The 15,141-nt window shown below is 58.0% G+C and overlaps 1 protein-coding gene across 2 annotated transcripts; it reads right to left on the bottom strand.

Annotated features, from left to right (window-relative positions):
- Positions 1-965: 965 nt before the first annotated feature.
- Positions 966-14,983, bottom strand: LSR (lipolysis stimulated lipoprotein receptor). Of its 2 annotated transcripts, XM_047792986.1 has the most exons (10): positions 14,850-14,983; positions 13,310-13,654; positions 8,048-8,167; positions 6,074-6,130; positions 5,403-5,549; positions 2,545-2,706; positions 2,342-2,401; positions 2,111-2,242; positions 1,198-1,829; positions 966-1,103 (listed from the first exon to the last, which is right to left on the bottom strand). In XM_047792986.1, the coding sequence occupies exons 1-10, from the start codon at positions 14,956-14,958 to the stop codon at positions 1,068-1,070; spliced, it is 1,800 nt and encodes a 599-aa protein (XP_047648942.1). In that variant the 5' UTR covers positions 14,959-14,983; the 3' UTR covers positions 966-1,067. The 2 variants fall into 2 exon arrangements, with proteins under 2 accessions (XP_047648942.1, XP_047648943.1); XM_047792987.1 differs by lacking the exon at positions 6,074-6,130.
- Between the last annotated feature and the right edge of the window lie 158 nt (positions 14,984-15,141).

Genomic DNA, 15,141 nt, shown 5'->3' with positions numbered 1-15,141 from the left:
GCCGCCGCCGCTGCTCCTGCAGCCGCCGCCGCCGCCGCCGCCTCCGCCCGCTCGCCCGCCGGCCGGCTCCCGGCGGCTCTAGGCTCCGGGACGCAGCGCAGCCGCCCCCCGCCCGGTGCACGCGGCCCTCAGGCCTCCTTCCCTGAGCAGCCGTCGCCGCCGCGACTTTTTTTTAACCCGGCCCGCCCTAGATGGCCGCCGCCTCTCCCCTGGATTGCCGGCTCGCGCGTCCGCCGCCCGGCCTGGCCCAGTCCGGCGGCGGATCGCTGCTGCAGCCGCCGCTGCTTTCTATTTTTTCCCCCTTTTTTTTCCTCCTTTACTTGAGCTGCGCGCGCGCGGCGGCGGCGGCGGCGCGAGCCCGGGGCCGACGCGCGCGGGGGGGGGGGCAGCCCCCGGGGAGCGCGCGCGCTGTCTGTCTCGGACGGCGGGCGGGCGCGCGGGCCGGGTACCGGTGGGGCGAGAGGTTGCCGCCACAGCCTCAGTATCTGCCCGGTACTCGCCGGCCGCCCGCCGGTGTGGAACGCGGGCCCAGATGGAACGCCAGGGGACCTGAAGGAGGGGTTCTGGTCGCCGGGGACGATGCAGGCGGCGGGGCTTGGAGACAGAAAAGTAGGTCGGGGGGGAGGGGTGAATGGGGGTGGAAGGGGACAGGAGCGCGCACGCGCGCCCCCGGCGGCCGGGCTGAAGTGCGCGAAGGTGGGGTCCCGGGGCGCATGCGCATGTCTGGGCGGGGCCGGGGCGCGCACGCAGGGCGGGGCGGGGCCAGCGTGGGGCACGTATTCCTGGCCGCGGAAAGGGAGAAGGCAGAAGGCAGAGCGGGTCCTTTCCTCCTGGCTCACAACGCGAAGTCCCATGAGAGAACTGGACCTGCGGCCTTTTGCGGACACCCCCCCCCCTCCTCCCACAGTAGCTGTCTGGGCTCCCAACCTCGCGCAGCAAAACAAACGCTTCCTTCCAGACTTAGGACTTGTGATCACAAGTTTTATTAGTCTTAGGCGAGGAAGATGATCCATAGTCCCTCAAATTTAAAAAAAAAAAGTACAAAAGCTACATACAAAACGTTGAGATCAGACAACTAAACTTTCCCGACTCAGGGCCAAGTTCTGCAAGGGAGAAAGGAAAAAAGTGAGTGTGAGCTGGGAGGACTGGAGAAGAGGATCCAGTTGGGTCTTAGAGCCAGGAAGGGCTGTCACTCACCTTCTTAAGCCTCCGCTCCCTTGAGGCCTGGGAGTCAGTCTCAGAGTAAGGGGGAGGCGCTGGAGGGAAGCAGGCCTCCTCTTCTTCCTCTTCATCCCTATAAGGTCTCCTTCTCTCCACAGGCCCCTTTCTCCTCAAGGCCTCTTCCAGTAGCCGCCCATCGTATTCGGGGTCCCTGGACCTGGAACCATCATCCCGAGGATCTCGGGAGCGGTTGTAACGGGCCCTAGGGTCAGCTTGAGGGCGGTCTCTAGACTTGAAGTCATCGTAGTGGGGATCCCGGGACTGTGGAAAGTGCCTTGAGTCGTCTTGGTCATAGAGGTCATCACGGCTGCGGCTTCGGGGGGGTGCATAGGCCCGGCCTCTCCTCCCACTACTTGGGGGAGACCTCCTCCCTGATTCAGCCGAGTTGGGCCGGGTGAGGTCATCCAGAGCATCCACAGAGCGGGCTCGGGGCCGCCCAGCCCCCCAGCCACTCCCTGGCCGTTCCATGAGGGGTTCTTGTTCCCACCTCCTGGAACTCCGGGGGGAATGGTGACCCCATTCCTCATCCCGGATTGGGGTGAGGGCAGGGCCCCGGGAAGGCCGGGATCTCCAGTCGTCCTCATGGAGGGAGGTGACTTCACTCATGGCTGTAAGGGAAGGAAAGTGTGACTTGCTGGGGGGAGGTCAGGACCTAACGTCAAGAGCCCCAGGGCCGGCACCATGACCCACTTGGCTCATACACCCTGGGGGACCCTAGGCCTCTCATGTATTTCGTGATATGCAGGGTCCTGTACACTTGATTGTGGTCATGGCAGGGAATAAAGGATTGTGTCCGGGATTTGGAGTAAGCATCCCTGGGGCAGGTATCAGGGAGACATGCTTCCACCACCCCCTCAAGAAGCCCTCAGACCCCAAGGCTCCTGCTCACCTCGCTCTACACGGCCATTGGGGGGACCAGGCCGAGAAGGGTCAAAGTTGGCCAGTTCCTTCTCCATGTAGTACAGCACCCTCATGGAGTCGTCCTGCTGGTTGGCCTGAATCCTATAGCCGCTCCGGATGTCTAGGGACAGGGCAGGAGGTGATGGGTTTGGGAGGGTGGATGCTGACCCAGCCCCCTCCCCCTTTAGGCACCTCCAACCTCATAAAGATGGGTTCTCACCAGAGGTCATGTTGCTGTCTGTGTCGCGAAGCAGGGGCACCTGGGAACTGTGGCCGCCGACTAGGGGAGATTGGTGTCAGGAGCAAACCCCAGCATTCTCACCCCCCTTCCCCTCTTCCAGCCTGAGACCCCTCAATGGCCAAATGCCCAGCCTCCCCTCTACCCCAGCTGCTCCTGGCTTTTACCCCCACCCCCAGCCTCACCTGAGCTATTCCTGTCGAAGTCTCCGGAGTAGCCGTTGTAGAGGGGGCCCATGGGAATCATGGCCGGCGGGGGCGGGGTCTTGGCAGGGGCAAGGTGGGCATAGGTGCTGGGGGCGTAGATGCTTGGGACGCCTGAGGTGGCCGCTTTGCCTGCAGCATACACTGGGGAGGGCGTACAGAGCATGAGAAGGCCCCCTAGGAGCTGTGCGCCTTCTCCCCAACCTCTCGGCTGAGGAGCTGCCTGAGGTGCTTGGTCCGTTTCTGCAGGGTCCCTGAGGCTAGGGGACACCAGCTTCGCTTAGTCTACACCTCCTATGCAGTTGCTCACCGTTTGAGGACAGGGTGCACAGTGGCAGCCTGAGGCCCCAATCTGGCAGGCCAGTAGCTTTTGTCTGACAGTATGATGGGCTGCCAAGACCTCGTACGAGATGGGGCTGCCCTGTGCCTGCGTTCCTCCAGGGCAACAGGGATAGAGGGGCCCTGTAGGTGGTAAAGCCCATGTGTGGACCCACAAGCCCAAGTCAGGTATTCTCTTTGGCAGCTGAGCTCTTGCTCTGGAAAAATGGACCATCTAAGGGGAGGGGGTGCCTGCTAGGCTCTCCCCATGGGCTCTTCCAGACCCAGATCTGATGGGAGTCAGAGCCTCAGCATGCACTTGCCGCAGCCAAGCAGCAAAGCGGCAACTCTAGTGTTTCCAGCTGGGGGCCACGCCCACTCCACCCTTGCCTGGTTCTAGGCTTGACAGCTCAAGGGCAAATCCTTCCTCCCCAGGTATGAAGCTGGGGGTTCTGGTGGCTGCTCTTGCAGCAAAGTCATGGGCCTAGGCCAGTCGCTTCCTCCCCAGGAAGATGGATTGGGGAGCAAGGCGTAGAAAGCTCCCTTTGCCTCTGACTCAGTTGGGAAGCGGAAGGCTCCATGCTCAGGCCCCCCACCTCAAAGCCCCTCAGTGGCTCAGCTGATTTGCTCTTTTATAATTAGCTGTGGGAGTTGCTGCCCCAGGATGGCTCATCAGGGCTATGGTTGTGGCAGAAATAACAGGGCCTGCGGCGGGGAGTTAATGGAATCTCGGTTTGGGGTAACAGGGTCTCAGGGTGGAGGAAAGGGGGCCCTGGAACAGGCATTTGCAGTCTTCATCCAGCCTTAATGGCATAACTGCCACCTTGGTTGCAGGCCTTGGGGGTCCCGCCCCACCTATGAAATAGAATAACACCCACCACATAAGCAAGAAACAAGAAGCTCAATTAAAAAATGACAAGAGGGAAGGGACAGCAGCACGGGTATCCAGAGAGCCATGGATCTCTTTTTGGGGGGCAGTGATACTTTGATGAAGCAGGCTGCCCGGCGCTGAGTTTAATGACCGTGAACAGTGACCAGCATGGACTGAGCCAGGCCCCAGGCGGGGCCCTCTCACACAGTCCCCCGGTAATGCTCAGGATGCCTGTGATGGCTCGATTTTGCAGAGAAGGAAACTAGCAGCTCATCTCCAATCACACGGTGTGAGCGGCAGGACTCAAACGTTTGCATCCTGGCCCTCGGTCATTACCGACGCCAACAACAGCCATGTCTGAGAGCTAGTGGGCGTGGAGCATTCTAGGTAGGCCAAGCCCTGCGCTAAATGCCAGATGCACCAGCTCACTGGATCCTGACTCACCCTGTACAGGAGGCTCGGCTATGGCCCCATTTTACAGAGAACACTGGGCCTCCCAACAGGTACTGTGTCTGGCCAGGCCTCAAATCTCCAGCTGCCCAGGCTCGCAACAGCTGCCTGGGATTGTACTCGGACGGTGCTAGGCTGCATTTATGGCGCATGGAGTCCTTGAACAGAAGGATGCCAGCGTGCATCTCTCTGCAGTACATGGGTAATTCTTTCCAGCCCCTGTTCACTCTTGGCCTAGAAGTGAGCAGGTGCCAGGAGAGGGGCAGGTTTAGCCCTCTTTTGGTCTCTCAGGGTCTTGGTGCTTCTAACATGTAAAGTTACTTGCTTCTAACTGCCAGCGGCATCTGTTCATCAACCGGAGGTGAACCTGACAAAGGAAAAGGCGAGGTGCCCTCACTCAGAGCTAGTAGAGAAGTAGTAGGCTTTCGTGGCCCACCTTCCGTGCCGGGGACAAGAAAGCAGATTGTGTCTGACTATCAGAAAGTGGCCACTGTAAACTTCCATGTCAGAGTTGATGAAAATATTCACAGAAACTTCCAAACAACTGAATGCAGAGGTGCTGCTTCACCCAGACCCTCCCTGGAAGGCACGCAGGGAACTGGCCGTGCTGATGTCCCGGGGGTGGGGGTGGGGGGACCTGGGCGGCGGGAGGAGGGCGGCTCTCTCCTCCTGACCCCCTTCCTGTTTGGTTTGCTTCTCCCCCCATCTCTGGTCCCGCGTCCCAGCCGTGCAGGTACACACTATGGCGTGCCGGCTGTGTCCTTAAGTGGCATCTGCGGGGCCTCTGCTGTGCTTATGTGGACGTGGGTTGTTCAGAGGTGCTTAAGTTCGCTGGGGCTGCAAACCTTGGTTTCTTACCTTTTTCTCCTTAAGATTTTGTTTCTACAGGGAGTTTAACTTTCCAGTGAATAATGTTTTATACTGTTTGATTTTTTCTTTTTAACCACATGCATGATTATACTTTCAAAAGGAAAGCCTCAAAATAAATAGAAGGGAAAAATAAGTGAGAAGCTGGAGTATATAGATGATAATCCAAAGGAGCCGGTCCTGCCTGGCCCCTTTCCCCCCAGCTGCTCACCTTATAACCTCCGGCCAGGTGAGTGGCACTGCCCCGGGAGGCAGGAAGACAGCCACCTCCCCTCCTCGGATCTAGGAGGGAGGCCCGGGGAAGGGGCGGGGGGGATACGCGGAGGGCACTTACGGGCCTCTGGGCAGCAGCACTTGTCCGGGCAGCAGGGGCACCTGACGTAACAGCAGCAGGTGTGGGGGCAGCACTGACACCAGCAGATGCCCAGCAGGAGGAAGACAAGGAAGACCGCCAGGCAGACCACGACCACAAACAGCCAGTCTGTGGAGAGATGAGGACGGGCCCTGAGCCGGGAGGCCTGGGAGAGAGGGAGGCCTGGAAGGGAGCGGGGACACAGGCGGAGCGGGTGGGGCAGGCTGCAGCCCTTGCCGGAGCCTCCACAGCAGAGGCTGGAGCGCAGCTGCAGAGGGACGCCCGCTCCTCCACGACCCAGGCCAGCCCCAGTGTTTGGAACTGGCCCTGGGCTCCTCTGGAGCAGGCAGGAAGCGAGAGGCCACCTGGCCAGAGTGAGATAGGCTGTAACCTTGAGAGGGGACAGAGGGCCAGCTGCCCGGATCCCAGCCCCCAGAAGAGCACTACAGGCACCAGTCACAAGAGCCCCCTGCCTGCACCCCAGTCGTCCCTCGTCAAGCAGCCCAGTCCACCCCACAGCCCAGAGCCAGGTCTCTAGATGCCATGGAGTAGGAGTCAGGAGGGGTTAGGGGGGTCCGAGCAAGCCGCGTTCAGGGTGGGGCAGGATACTTAGACAACGGTAAGTGGTGTGGGTGGGGGGCTCCACCCCGTACCTTCCATGGGCCCCGCCTGAAAACCAGGTAAGAGCTCAGCCACCCCCGAGGTCCTGCCTGGAGGGACAAAAGAGAGACAGATTACGCTGGCAAGAGCCAGCCAGGCTGCCCCTCCCCTGAGGCCGAGCTCCAGGCTCATCAGGGTGGAGGTGTGCCCTGCAGCAGAGACAGGGTCGGTGGCCTAGAAGGGTCCCAGCACGCAGTTCCTCTCCCCCCAAGCCCCCACCCTGTGTGGGTGCTGTTTTCCAGAAGGCGTCCGCCACGTAGTTCTTTCACTCTCTCCTGCCACGGGGGACTCTGTAGCCCACAAGGTTTCCGGGGCCTATCCCGTGGGTTCTGACCTATCCCAGGTTCAACGTCAGCTTGGGCACTCTGTCTGTCCCACAGAAACGTGTCCTATGGCCCCAAGGGGTTCCGTGCCAGGTGAGAGGGGCGGCAGGCACAGTGGACTAGGACGGGTGAAAATGTTTTAATCTTATCTCAAAACCTGAAGAAAAACATGTAATGACACCAAACATATAACCATGAATTGTCTTTAGAGCAACACGATCCTAAGACAGAACTTTTTTTTTTTTTTTTAAATCTAAAGGGGCCCATGAAGACAAAAGTACCTACAGCTCATACAAGTCACAGTTCAGCCCTGGTTCTCTGCCCACCAGGGTCCCCTGTGAAAGTTTCAGGGCCCAGCTGAAGCCTTCCTCTGGGTGCCACCGCTCACCTCATGCCCCAAAGTGCTGTGTCTCAGGGGCATCTGCACCCCTGGCTCGACATCAACAAAGCCGGGTCCAGAGTTCCGCCCCTCGTGCCCGTGCCCCCAGGAGGGGGACCTGGCATGCAACCCGGCAGTTCTGGGAGTGTGGTCCTGTCCCCGAGGCCAAGCCACTCTCCTAAGCACACTATGCTGCTGTTTGCCCCTCACACTCTCCTCCTCTGGTAGAGGTGCGGGGGTCGTCCGGAGGCTCTGTGATGTGTGCTCGTGTCACCGCTTGGATGATAATGGCTCGTGTGCGTGTGTGTGCCCCGTGCTTTCAAAATTTCCCGGCTTCAATTTCAAATAGGTTAAGCAACTATGGATGTAACCCCAAAACACGTCACAATACTCCTTTGAGATCCTCAATAACTTTCTAGTGTAAGAGTGTCCTGAGACGTCGATTTTGAGACAAAATTTTGTAGCTTGTGCATTTCACCAAAGGACACACAGGCTTCTCTGGGTCGCTAGTGCCTGCTTTCTGTCACCCATACGTGAGCTCTGTCACAGGACCTGAGCACCCTGGAGGGAGGGTACATCCCCACACGTTTGAACCCTTGCGTCGTGCGTATGACGATGGCAATGTGTGTCCCGGTAGTGTCGCACATATAGCACGCGCCACGCGGGACTGTATGTGTTGGCTGAGAACAGAGCATCTGGCTCAAGCAACCTTTCCACACATGGCGGGAAGGCGGGGGGCCTCACAGCTGGACAGGGGCTGCGGGCGGATACCCCAGCCCGGCCCTGGGCTTGTGGGGGCAGCCTTGCATGAGGGGAGCACTAACTATGCGAGCCACTCTGTCTATGCAGGCCACACAGCGCCACCCCAGCAATGCAGAGGGCAGGTTCCTGTGCTGGGGGCAAGGGTCTCCGGGGTGAGACGCGGCCCTGGGGGTGGGCAGGAGCCTCCCCTCCATCACACCCACCATCAACCCTCCTTGCTCACTGCCATCAACTCTGAGCGTTTCTGCATTTTTGAAAACTGAGACTGGGCAGAGTCTTCTTTTCTCTCCCCTCTCAGTTTGGCTCCGGCTTATTGGCAATGTGGTGGGGGCAGGGGTCCCAGCCTGGGGTGCAGGATACAGATAAGCCCAAGTGACTGGTGGTGCTGAGGGGAGAGCGAAGCAGGCGACAGAGCCCAGAGAGTGAGCTGGAGGGCAGACGTGCGGAAGTGGCAGAAGAGGCCCCCAGCCCTGCCCCCCCGCAAGGGCCTGGCGCCCACTCACCCAGGACGATGAGCTCTGCGTAGGCCTCGTTGTTCCCCTGGAGGTCCTGGGTCGAGACCACGGAGCAGTAGTACACACCGCTGTCCCCCCAAGCCGTCTGGTCAAAGGTCAGGTCGGCATCTGCGGGGGGGAGGAGACAGGTGAGGGCGCCTGACCCCAGCAGGGCCAGAGACCCCCACCCCCGCCACCAGGAAGGGGGCTGCAGACGGACCGAGGGGAAACTGAGTTGCTCAGACCAAGGGCCTGCTACCTCTCAGGCTGTTCTAGATACTTAAGATGGGGGCGTTTCAGGAGGTCTATGAGGTTGGCGCCTTGGCCTCCTGGTTGTGTGAAGGGGGAAAGGGGGCTGTCGAGACCACTGCAGTGCATCAGTGGTGGAGCTGGGCAGTCTGACCCCAGAAGTTCCAGCGCTTCAGCCTTAGAGCCTTTCTCTGCAGCAGCTCTCGAAGCAGAAGTCAGCTTCCCGCCACGGCGCCTGGTGGGGACCCACAGCCTGGGTCCAGGATCAGGAGGCAAAGATAAACAGGGCAGATTCCAGGCGTCAGGGGACGGCCAGGCACGGGCAGGCGGGGGTGGGAGGGAGAGACTTAATTCCCTGTCCACCAGCCACCATCAATCAGCCCCATGTTCCAGGTCAGGCCCAGGGCTTGGGACGCTCCAGGGAAGCGGCCCAGAGAAGCGGCCGGGGCAGGGAACCTGTTAATTACGCCACTAATGAAAGTCTTTCTGCACATCCGGTTTCCTCTCTACTCCTCAGGCCCTCAGGAGTTAAATCCCTTTGGGGCAGGAAAGGGTGGGGCCCACTGGGCAACTCCACCCCAGGTCTACGGAGGAGCAGGCATAGGATGGGCCCAGAGATGGGCACCCTACAGCCTTTCTCCCCACAGATGCCCCACCCTCCCCCAGAACAGCTCTGAGGGCAGCCACTGCGTGTGCCCCGGTCCCTAGCACCTGGCATCCAGCAGGGCATCTGTCAATTGCCGAAGGAATGAAAGGACCAGAGCTTTCTTTGGAAGGAAGACCTCACATCCATAGAAAACCCACCTTTCAACAATCTACACCGCTCCAAGCGCCTCACCCTGGCCCACAGGGCCCTTGGTGTGATCTGGCCACTGGTTACCAGGCTGGCCTCGTCCCTGCCACTCGCCTTTGCTTCCTGAACTCCGGACACAATGGCCTTCTCACGTCTCCCAATGTGCCAGTTGTGGTTCCCTCTGCCTGGCACGGGGCTCTCAGACCCTCAAAGGGCTGGTTCCATCCTGCCTGCACAGCTACCCAACCTGGCCGCTGAGTGGTATCAGCCAGCTTAGGGGCTGATGGCCCAGGATCCTGCCCCCAGGGGTATGTGGGCTCCAGGGGAGCAGAACCTGGTCTGTCTCGGTCACTGCTGAGTCCCCAGGGCCTGGCCAGGACCTGGAAACGGACCCCTTCCCTCCTCAGGCTGACCTTCCTTTGGGTTCTGTACATGGCTGTATTCAGAGAGGCACCTGAAGAGGTCATTCAATCCTCAGCACATGGTTACTGAAGGCATCTGCCATTCCAGGCAGTATCTGGGGCTCCTGGTTTACCCGGGGCAGCAGTTCTTTTGTTTTGTTTTTTGTTGTTTTGGTCTTTTTGCCTTTTCTAGGGCTGCTTCCCGCAGCATATGGAGGCTCCCAGGCTGGGGTCCAATCGGAGCTGGAGCCTCCGGTCTGCACCAGAGCCACAGCAACGTGGGATCTGAGCCACGTCTGCAACTTACACCACAGCTCACGGCAACGCCGGATCCTTAACCCACTGAGCAAGGCCAGGGATCGAACCTGCAACCTCATGCCACTGTGCCATGACAGGAACTCCGGGGCAGCAGTTCTCAAAGTGTGATCCATGGAAACTGGGGTTCTCCCAGACCTCTTCGCGGGAATCCCTGAGTTCAAAGTTATTTTCATAGTAACAGTACGGTATTTGCCTTTCCCCCCTAATCTCATGAGTGTACTGTGGAGTTTTCCAGAGGCTACCCTGGAATATACCGAATGCAGAAGCAGCCTTGAGAATCCAGCTGCTTCTATTCAGCTAGACTTGAAGGAAAGGTATTAAAACCTAAAGGCAATGCCACCCTTTGTCATTAAAGTTTTTGTGTTTTGTTTTTTGGAAAACATGGTTATTTTATATCTATATATATGTCATTTAATGTATAGGCTGCATCATCATCATTTTCAATATTTTTAAACTTCTGTATTTCCTAGCCATGAAAAACAAAGCTCTCTGAGGACTTGAGTAATTCAAAGTGTAAAGAGGCCCTAAGACCTGGGTGGTTTGAGAACCACTGCTACAAAGAGCAGATAGGAATCCTTGCCTGTACAGAGCCAGATCTGAATGGAGAAAGAGAGGCAAATAAAAAATTTAAATATATCATGGATCCGATGGCGACAAGCAGTAGAGAAGTCAGACGGGAAGTGCCTCTGGTGTGGAGGTGGGGGCTGGGCCAGGTTAAGTACAGTGACCCGGGAAGGCCCCCAGGCACACTGACCTTCAGGGCAGACCCGGGGTCGAGGGCACGCTCCCCTTCATGGTCATGCATCCAGCTGACCTCCTACTACGCTCTGGGTTCCTTTCTGTACGTTCTTTTGTGGAATCATCATACAACTCGAAACCATATTCTCCTAAATCCTGCAGACTCTCCGTGACACCCTCTCAGCCCATCCCCTTCTCCTATCTGTACTTTTAAACCAGACTCCCAACACACCTCTCCAAAACCGGAGCCCATGAGCAGATCCCCGCCCAAAGCTGGAGGTGGGCAGGAGGGCAGCCGCGGCCACAGCAGGAGCTCATAGGCCAGGAGCTGAAATCTGGGCTCCCGTGGGCCGGATCCAGGCCTCAATGCATTTTGTTTTGTTTGGCCCACACAATGTTTTTCAAAACCCGTGAAAAATATGGCTTTCCAGTTTCTTTTGATCAATTCTAAGGCCTGGACCCACCTCCTTCCTGCAAGGCGCGCCCTGTTCTCAGTGTGCATCTGGTCCTGACATCACCTGGGCTGGGCATCGCTCTAACTGTTCGCAGGGAAGGGAAAAGATGCCAGCTCCCCGGGTGGGAACAGAAGCCGGGTTTCTTCTACCTCTCTGGGCGCTTGCTCCTCATCCGTACACTAAAGAGATCACTTTGTGATCTCAGGGGGCCCATGAGCTCTCAGGTCCAGCGCTGCTGAGTCGGGGCGGGGACATGGGCCCAATCCAGGCGCCCACATCAGCCAAAGCAGAGAAGAACGGATGGAGAAGCGGGACCCGCCCCAGCTGAGGGACACTGCTCTGGTTGGCCCAGGACAACTTTTACTTTTAAAACCTGGGCGGTTGGCCACCCTTAAAACACCAAAAGGAGCCTTCCTCCATCCTCAGAGCTAAAATGGAGGAAGCACCCATGGCCGCTCAGCTTCCTGAAAGGGGCTACACACAATGGATGTTTACAAACCCTGGCATCTATCAAACATGGGCCCAGGTCAAGCAACTCGTAAGACCTGGGCCTGCGAGGCCTTTGGAGCAGGAAGAGTCTGCTCAGATAGAGCCCAAGGGTGACTCTGGAGTCTGGACCCAGCAGAGGGGCATGGCTGCCGCCAGCCTTCAAGGGTACTCTCGGCACTGGAGGTGTCCTGTCAGTGCTGCAGGGCTGTCCAGTGATGTCTGGTCCAGGCTGGAGAGGTCCCTGGGGTATGGGGGAGGGGGCATGTACAGGCTGAACCCCTCAAAGCCTTTTATTCTCAAGGCTGCTTTGGGATGAGCTGCCCGTGGAAATTTGGGGCCAGCAGGGCCAGTCCCTCCAGGGAGCAGGACTGACAGGTTAGGTCCCTGTCCACGGTCTATAGACAGGGAGGGAAGGGATGTGTTCCATGGCCTAGTCTCTTGGGGTCTGCAAAGGGATGCCCCCTTCCCTCCTCCGCCCCCACGCTGCGATTAGAACGTGAATCCTTGCTTAAGTGGATGAGCCTTCACCCCTCACCCACTGCTGCCCATCACCTGCCTCTCTGTCCGCTAGATTCTTTCAGGCTCAGTCCTAGTTCCTCCTCAAATCACATTTGCCGCAATCTTAAGGTATGATGAGCCTGAGTCATTCCAGATAGCTCATCGCCCAGGTCTGTTCTCTTTATAGCACTTAGTACTCTCTGAAATTCTCTTCCTCTTTCTTTTCTGCTTGTCTGCTGCCTGTTTCATCCCATGATAACGCCACCTCCTTGAGGGCAGGGATCTCGGCTGACCTGATCACCCCTCTAGCCCCAGCATCCACCACAGCCTCTGGCACTTAGAAGATGCGGGATAAATACCGAATGAATGGAGGCATGAATGAATGACTTTCCCACTGCCCCTGACCTCGTCCCAACAGGCACCTCCTATCTGCAGGCAGCATTACAGTTTAAGGACGAGGGCTCTCACGGCTGCCTGGGTTCAGATCCAAGCTCCGGCTCTTTCTTTACTGGCTGTGCACCCGAGATGAGCTACTTAACCTCTCTGTGCCTTGGCTGTCCTGAGTGTACAAGGTAGCAGGAGAACTCAAAGGGATAATGTTTGTAAAGCACCTGGCGAGTGGTAGGCTTTCTCCATTAAATCCCTCATCCCTTCGCTTCACTCCCGTTACCTCCTTGGTGAGGGCTTTGCTGACCTTCCTGGGCAACCAAAGAGGCAACGAGCTTGGAGACTAGACCCCAAGTCTAGAATAAAACGACAGCAGAGACTCCAGGTCTCTAATAAAACGACAATAACAGAATACACTCACTCAATTACTGTGGTCTACATGAGTCAATCCACGTCAGCCTGGATTACAGCCTGGCACACAGGAGGCCCTTTATAAGTTGTTACTCATATAAATGTTACTTCTTATTGCTGACGTTATTAATATAATCTTAGAACCCCTGCCTCTCTATTATCCACTTTTCTTTATCTTCCAGCAGTGGACAGCGTGTGTAGTCCTTCCCTGGTTCATCTCCCTCACTGGAATTTGAGCCCCAGAAGGGAAGGGATTTGAGGACTGTGTTTGCTGCTGTATTTCCAGGGCCTCAAACAGTGCCTGGTATATGGCAGGTGCTCCGAAAATCTTTGCTATTAATTAAATAAATCAAGGAATGGACAGATGCCTTTGTCAATGGAGCCTTCCCTCTGTCAATTCCTTCCGACACTGGCACTGATGAGCCTCTGGGTGGGGACTCCACGTTGGGCACGAGGGCGAGGGTGCCAGAGCCATCGCCCAAGCCCGCCGGCCCCGCCCCCTGCCTTCTCCCCTCCCCGATGTCCAACATACTTCCCGTGATGGTGATCCTCCGGCCCTGGTAGTAGTCTCCCAAGGTCACAGCATTGCCCTGCTTGGTGGCCACAACCCTGACGGTGCGCACGCTGTCCTGGCATTCCACGTAGGGGTTGTAGCCCGGGTTACCAGCCGCCAGCTGGGCATTGAGCTGGTTGTCGACACTGGCAGGGGAGAAGGCATCGGCGATGCGGTCCCGGCAGAAAGACTTGTACTTCCAGATCACGATGGGTGCCGTGGGGGTCGTGGTCGACTGGTAGGTGCAGGGCAGGGTCACGGGTTGGAAGAGGATCACCACGTGGTAGGGGTTGGACACCGTGACCTGGATGGCGCTGGCAGGGGCTGAGGACAAGAAGGGAGTCAGCAAGGCACCGCTGTGAGCCCAAGGAAATTCTGCAGCATGAAGGAGCACCATCACTTGTCACCAGCCTGACATTTACCAGTTTTACACAGCGCCTGGCACACATTGTTCCTTAATCCCCAGGACTGGTGAGCGAGCTCCAATAATTATGCCTATTTTATAAACCCAGGGGGCTGAAGCGGCCAGTGCAAGGTCACTTAGCCAGATTCCTTGGGACTTTCTGTCCATCCCTCTTCCCAGAGTGTGGCCTCTCAACTGCCCTGGCCCCTTCCTCCCTTGGCGATTCTCTCATGGAAAGGGCCTCTCTGTGGCCTGTACAGGCAAGCCCAAATGGCCCCCTACAAAGCCCAGTACTCAAGGCGCCCCCTTCAAAAACACCCACCAAGCTTCCAAGTTAATCCAGGTTTTCTGAATGTCGGGGGGTGGTGGGCATTTCAGAGCTGTTTGAACTGCTTTGCCACACGGTCGCTACAGCTCCCATAACGTCTCCAGCAGCCTCCCACCGCGCCCTACCCAAAGCCATCCCAAGTGAATACACCAAAAGAGCCTGCCGAAAGGTAAAAGTCCTCCTGGTACCCCCATCCAAACAAACATCAGATCCAGGTGAAAGCTTGCCAGCTGACGATGGTTTCCAACCAAGTCCGTAGGTCCACTCCGCCAGACCCTTACCGCACAGATACTTCGGAGCCCGCGGGACTCGGGTTGCGTTGGGGGGTGGGGAATTTCCAATACCGCACCCATCCGAGGCCTGGGCACTGTTTCTTGATCTCTCCCTCTAGGAATCGTCTGATCCAGCCTTCGAGTGTCCTCTCCCCGTTACCCCACCACCTAGAAGTCTCGGCGTGTTACCAAGTCCTCATCCCAGTGATCGGGCGGTCCCTCTCCCCTACCCCACAAAGGGTCCCATTCTCCCTGCCGCTCCCGGGTTCGCCGTCCAGGGAGTTTCACTTCCTGCTATCTACGAGCAAGGGCGGGGGAGCGCTCTCAGGCATGAATAGAGAATTCCTCTCACTCTGGCACACAAGGAATCTCCAGAGACCTTGGGCACCAGGAGGTCTTAGTCTCCGCGTTCGCCCTCCCCCAGTCCTGCCTCCTGGGCGGTGTAGAACTCCATCCATCGCCCTTCTATAGCGCCCGCCCGCCGTTCCGCGGCAGCAGGGGACCCGCTCTCCGTACCTGTGCACAAGGTGCTGAGGAAAAGCCACACGAAGACGACCGCACCCCGGCCCGGGGTGGCCGAATGGGAGCCCAAAACCCCGCCGCGACGGCGGGCCGAAGGCGCCATCGCTGCGGTCTGGGCGCGTCCCGCCCGCGCTCCCGCTCCAGGTACCGAGAGGGTAGGGGGCGCGGCGCGCACCAAGGTTGGGAGGGGTGCCTGCTCCTCCCCTTCCCGCTTCCGTTTCTTGTCCCTATTCCAAGCCTACACTACCCTGTTCTAGGATTTTAACGAAAGGAAACACCGTGGACG

The sequence above is a fragment of the Phacochoerus africanus genome, chromosome 8, assembly GCF_016906955.1.
Source record: "Phacochoerus africanus isolate WHEZ1 chromosome 8, ROS_Pafr_v1, whole genome shotgun sequence".
NCBI classification, from domain to species: Eukaryota; Metazoa; Chordata; class Mammalia; order Artiodactyla; family Suidae; genus Phacochoerus; species Phacochoerus africanus.
The sequence above is the reverse complement of the archived record's forward strand: the minus strand, read 5'-3'. Positions and strand labels throughout refer to the sequence as shown.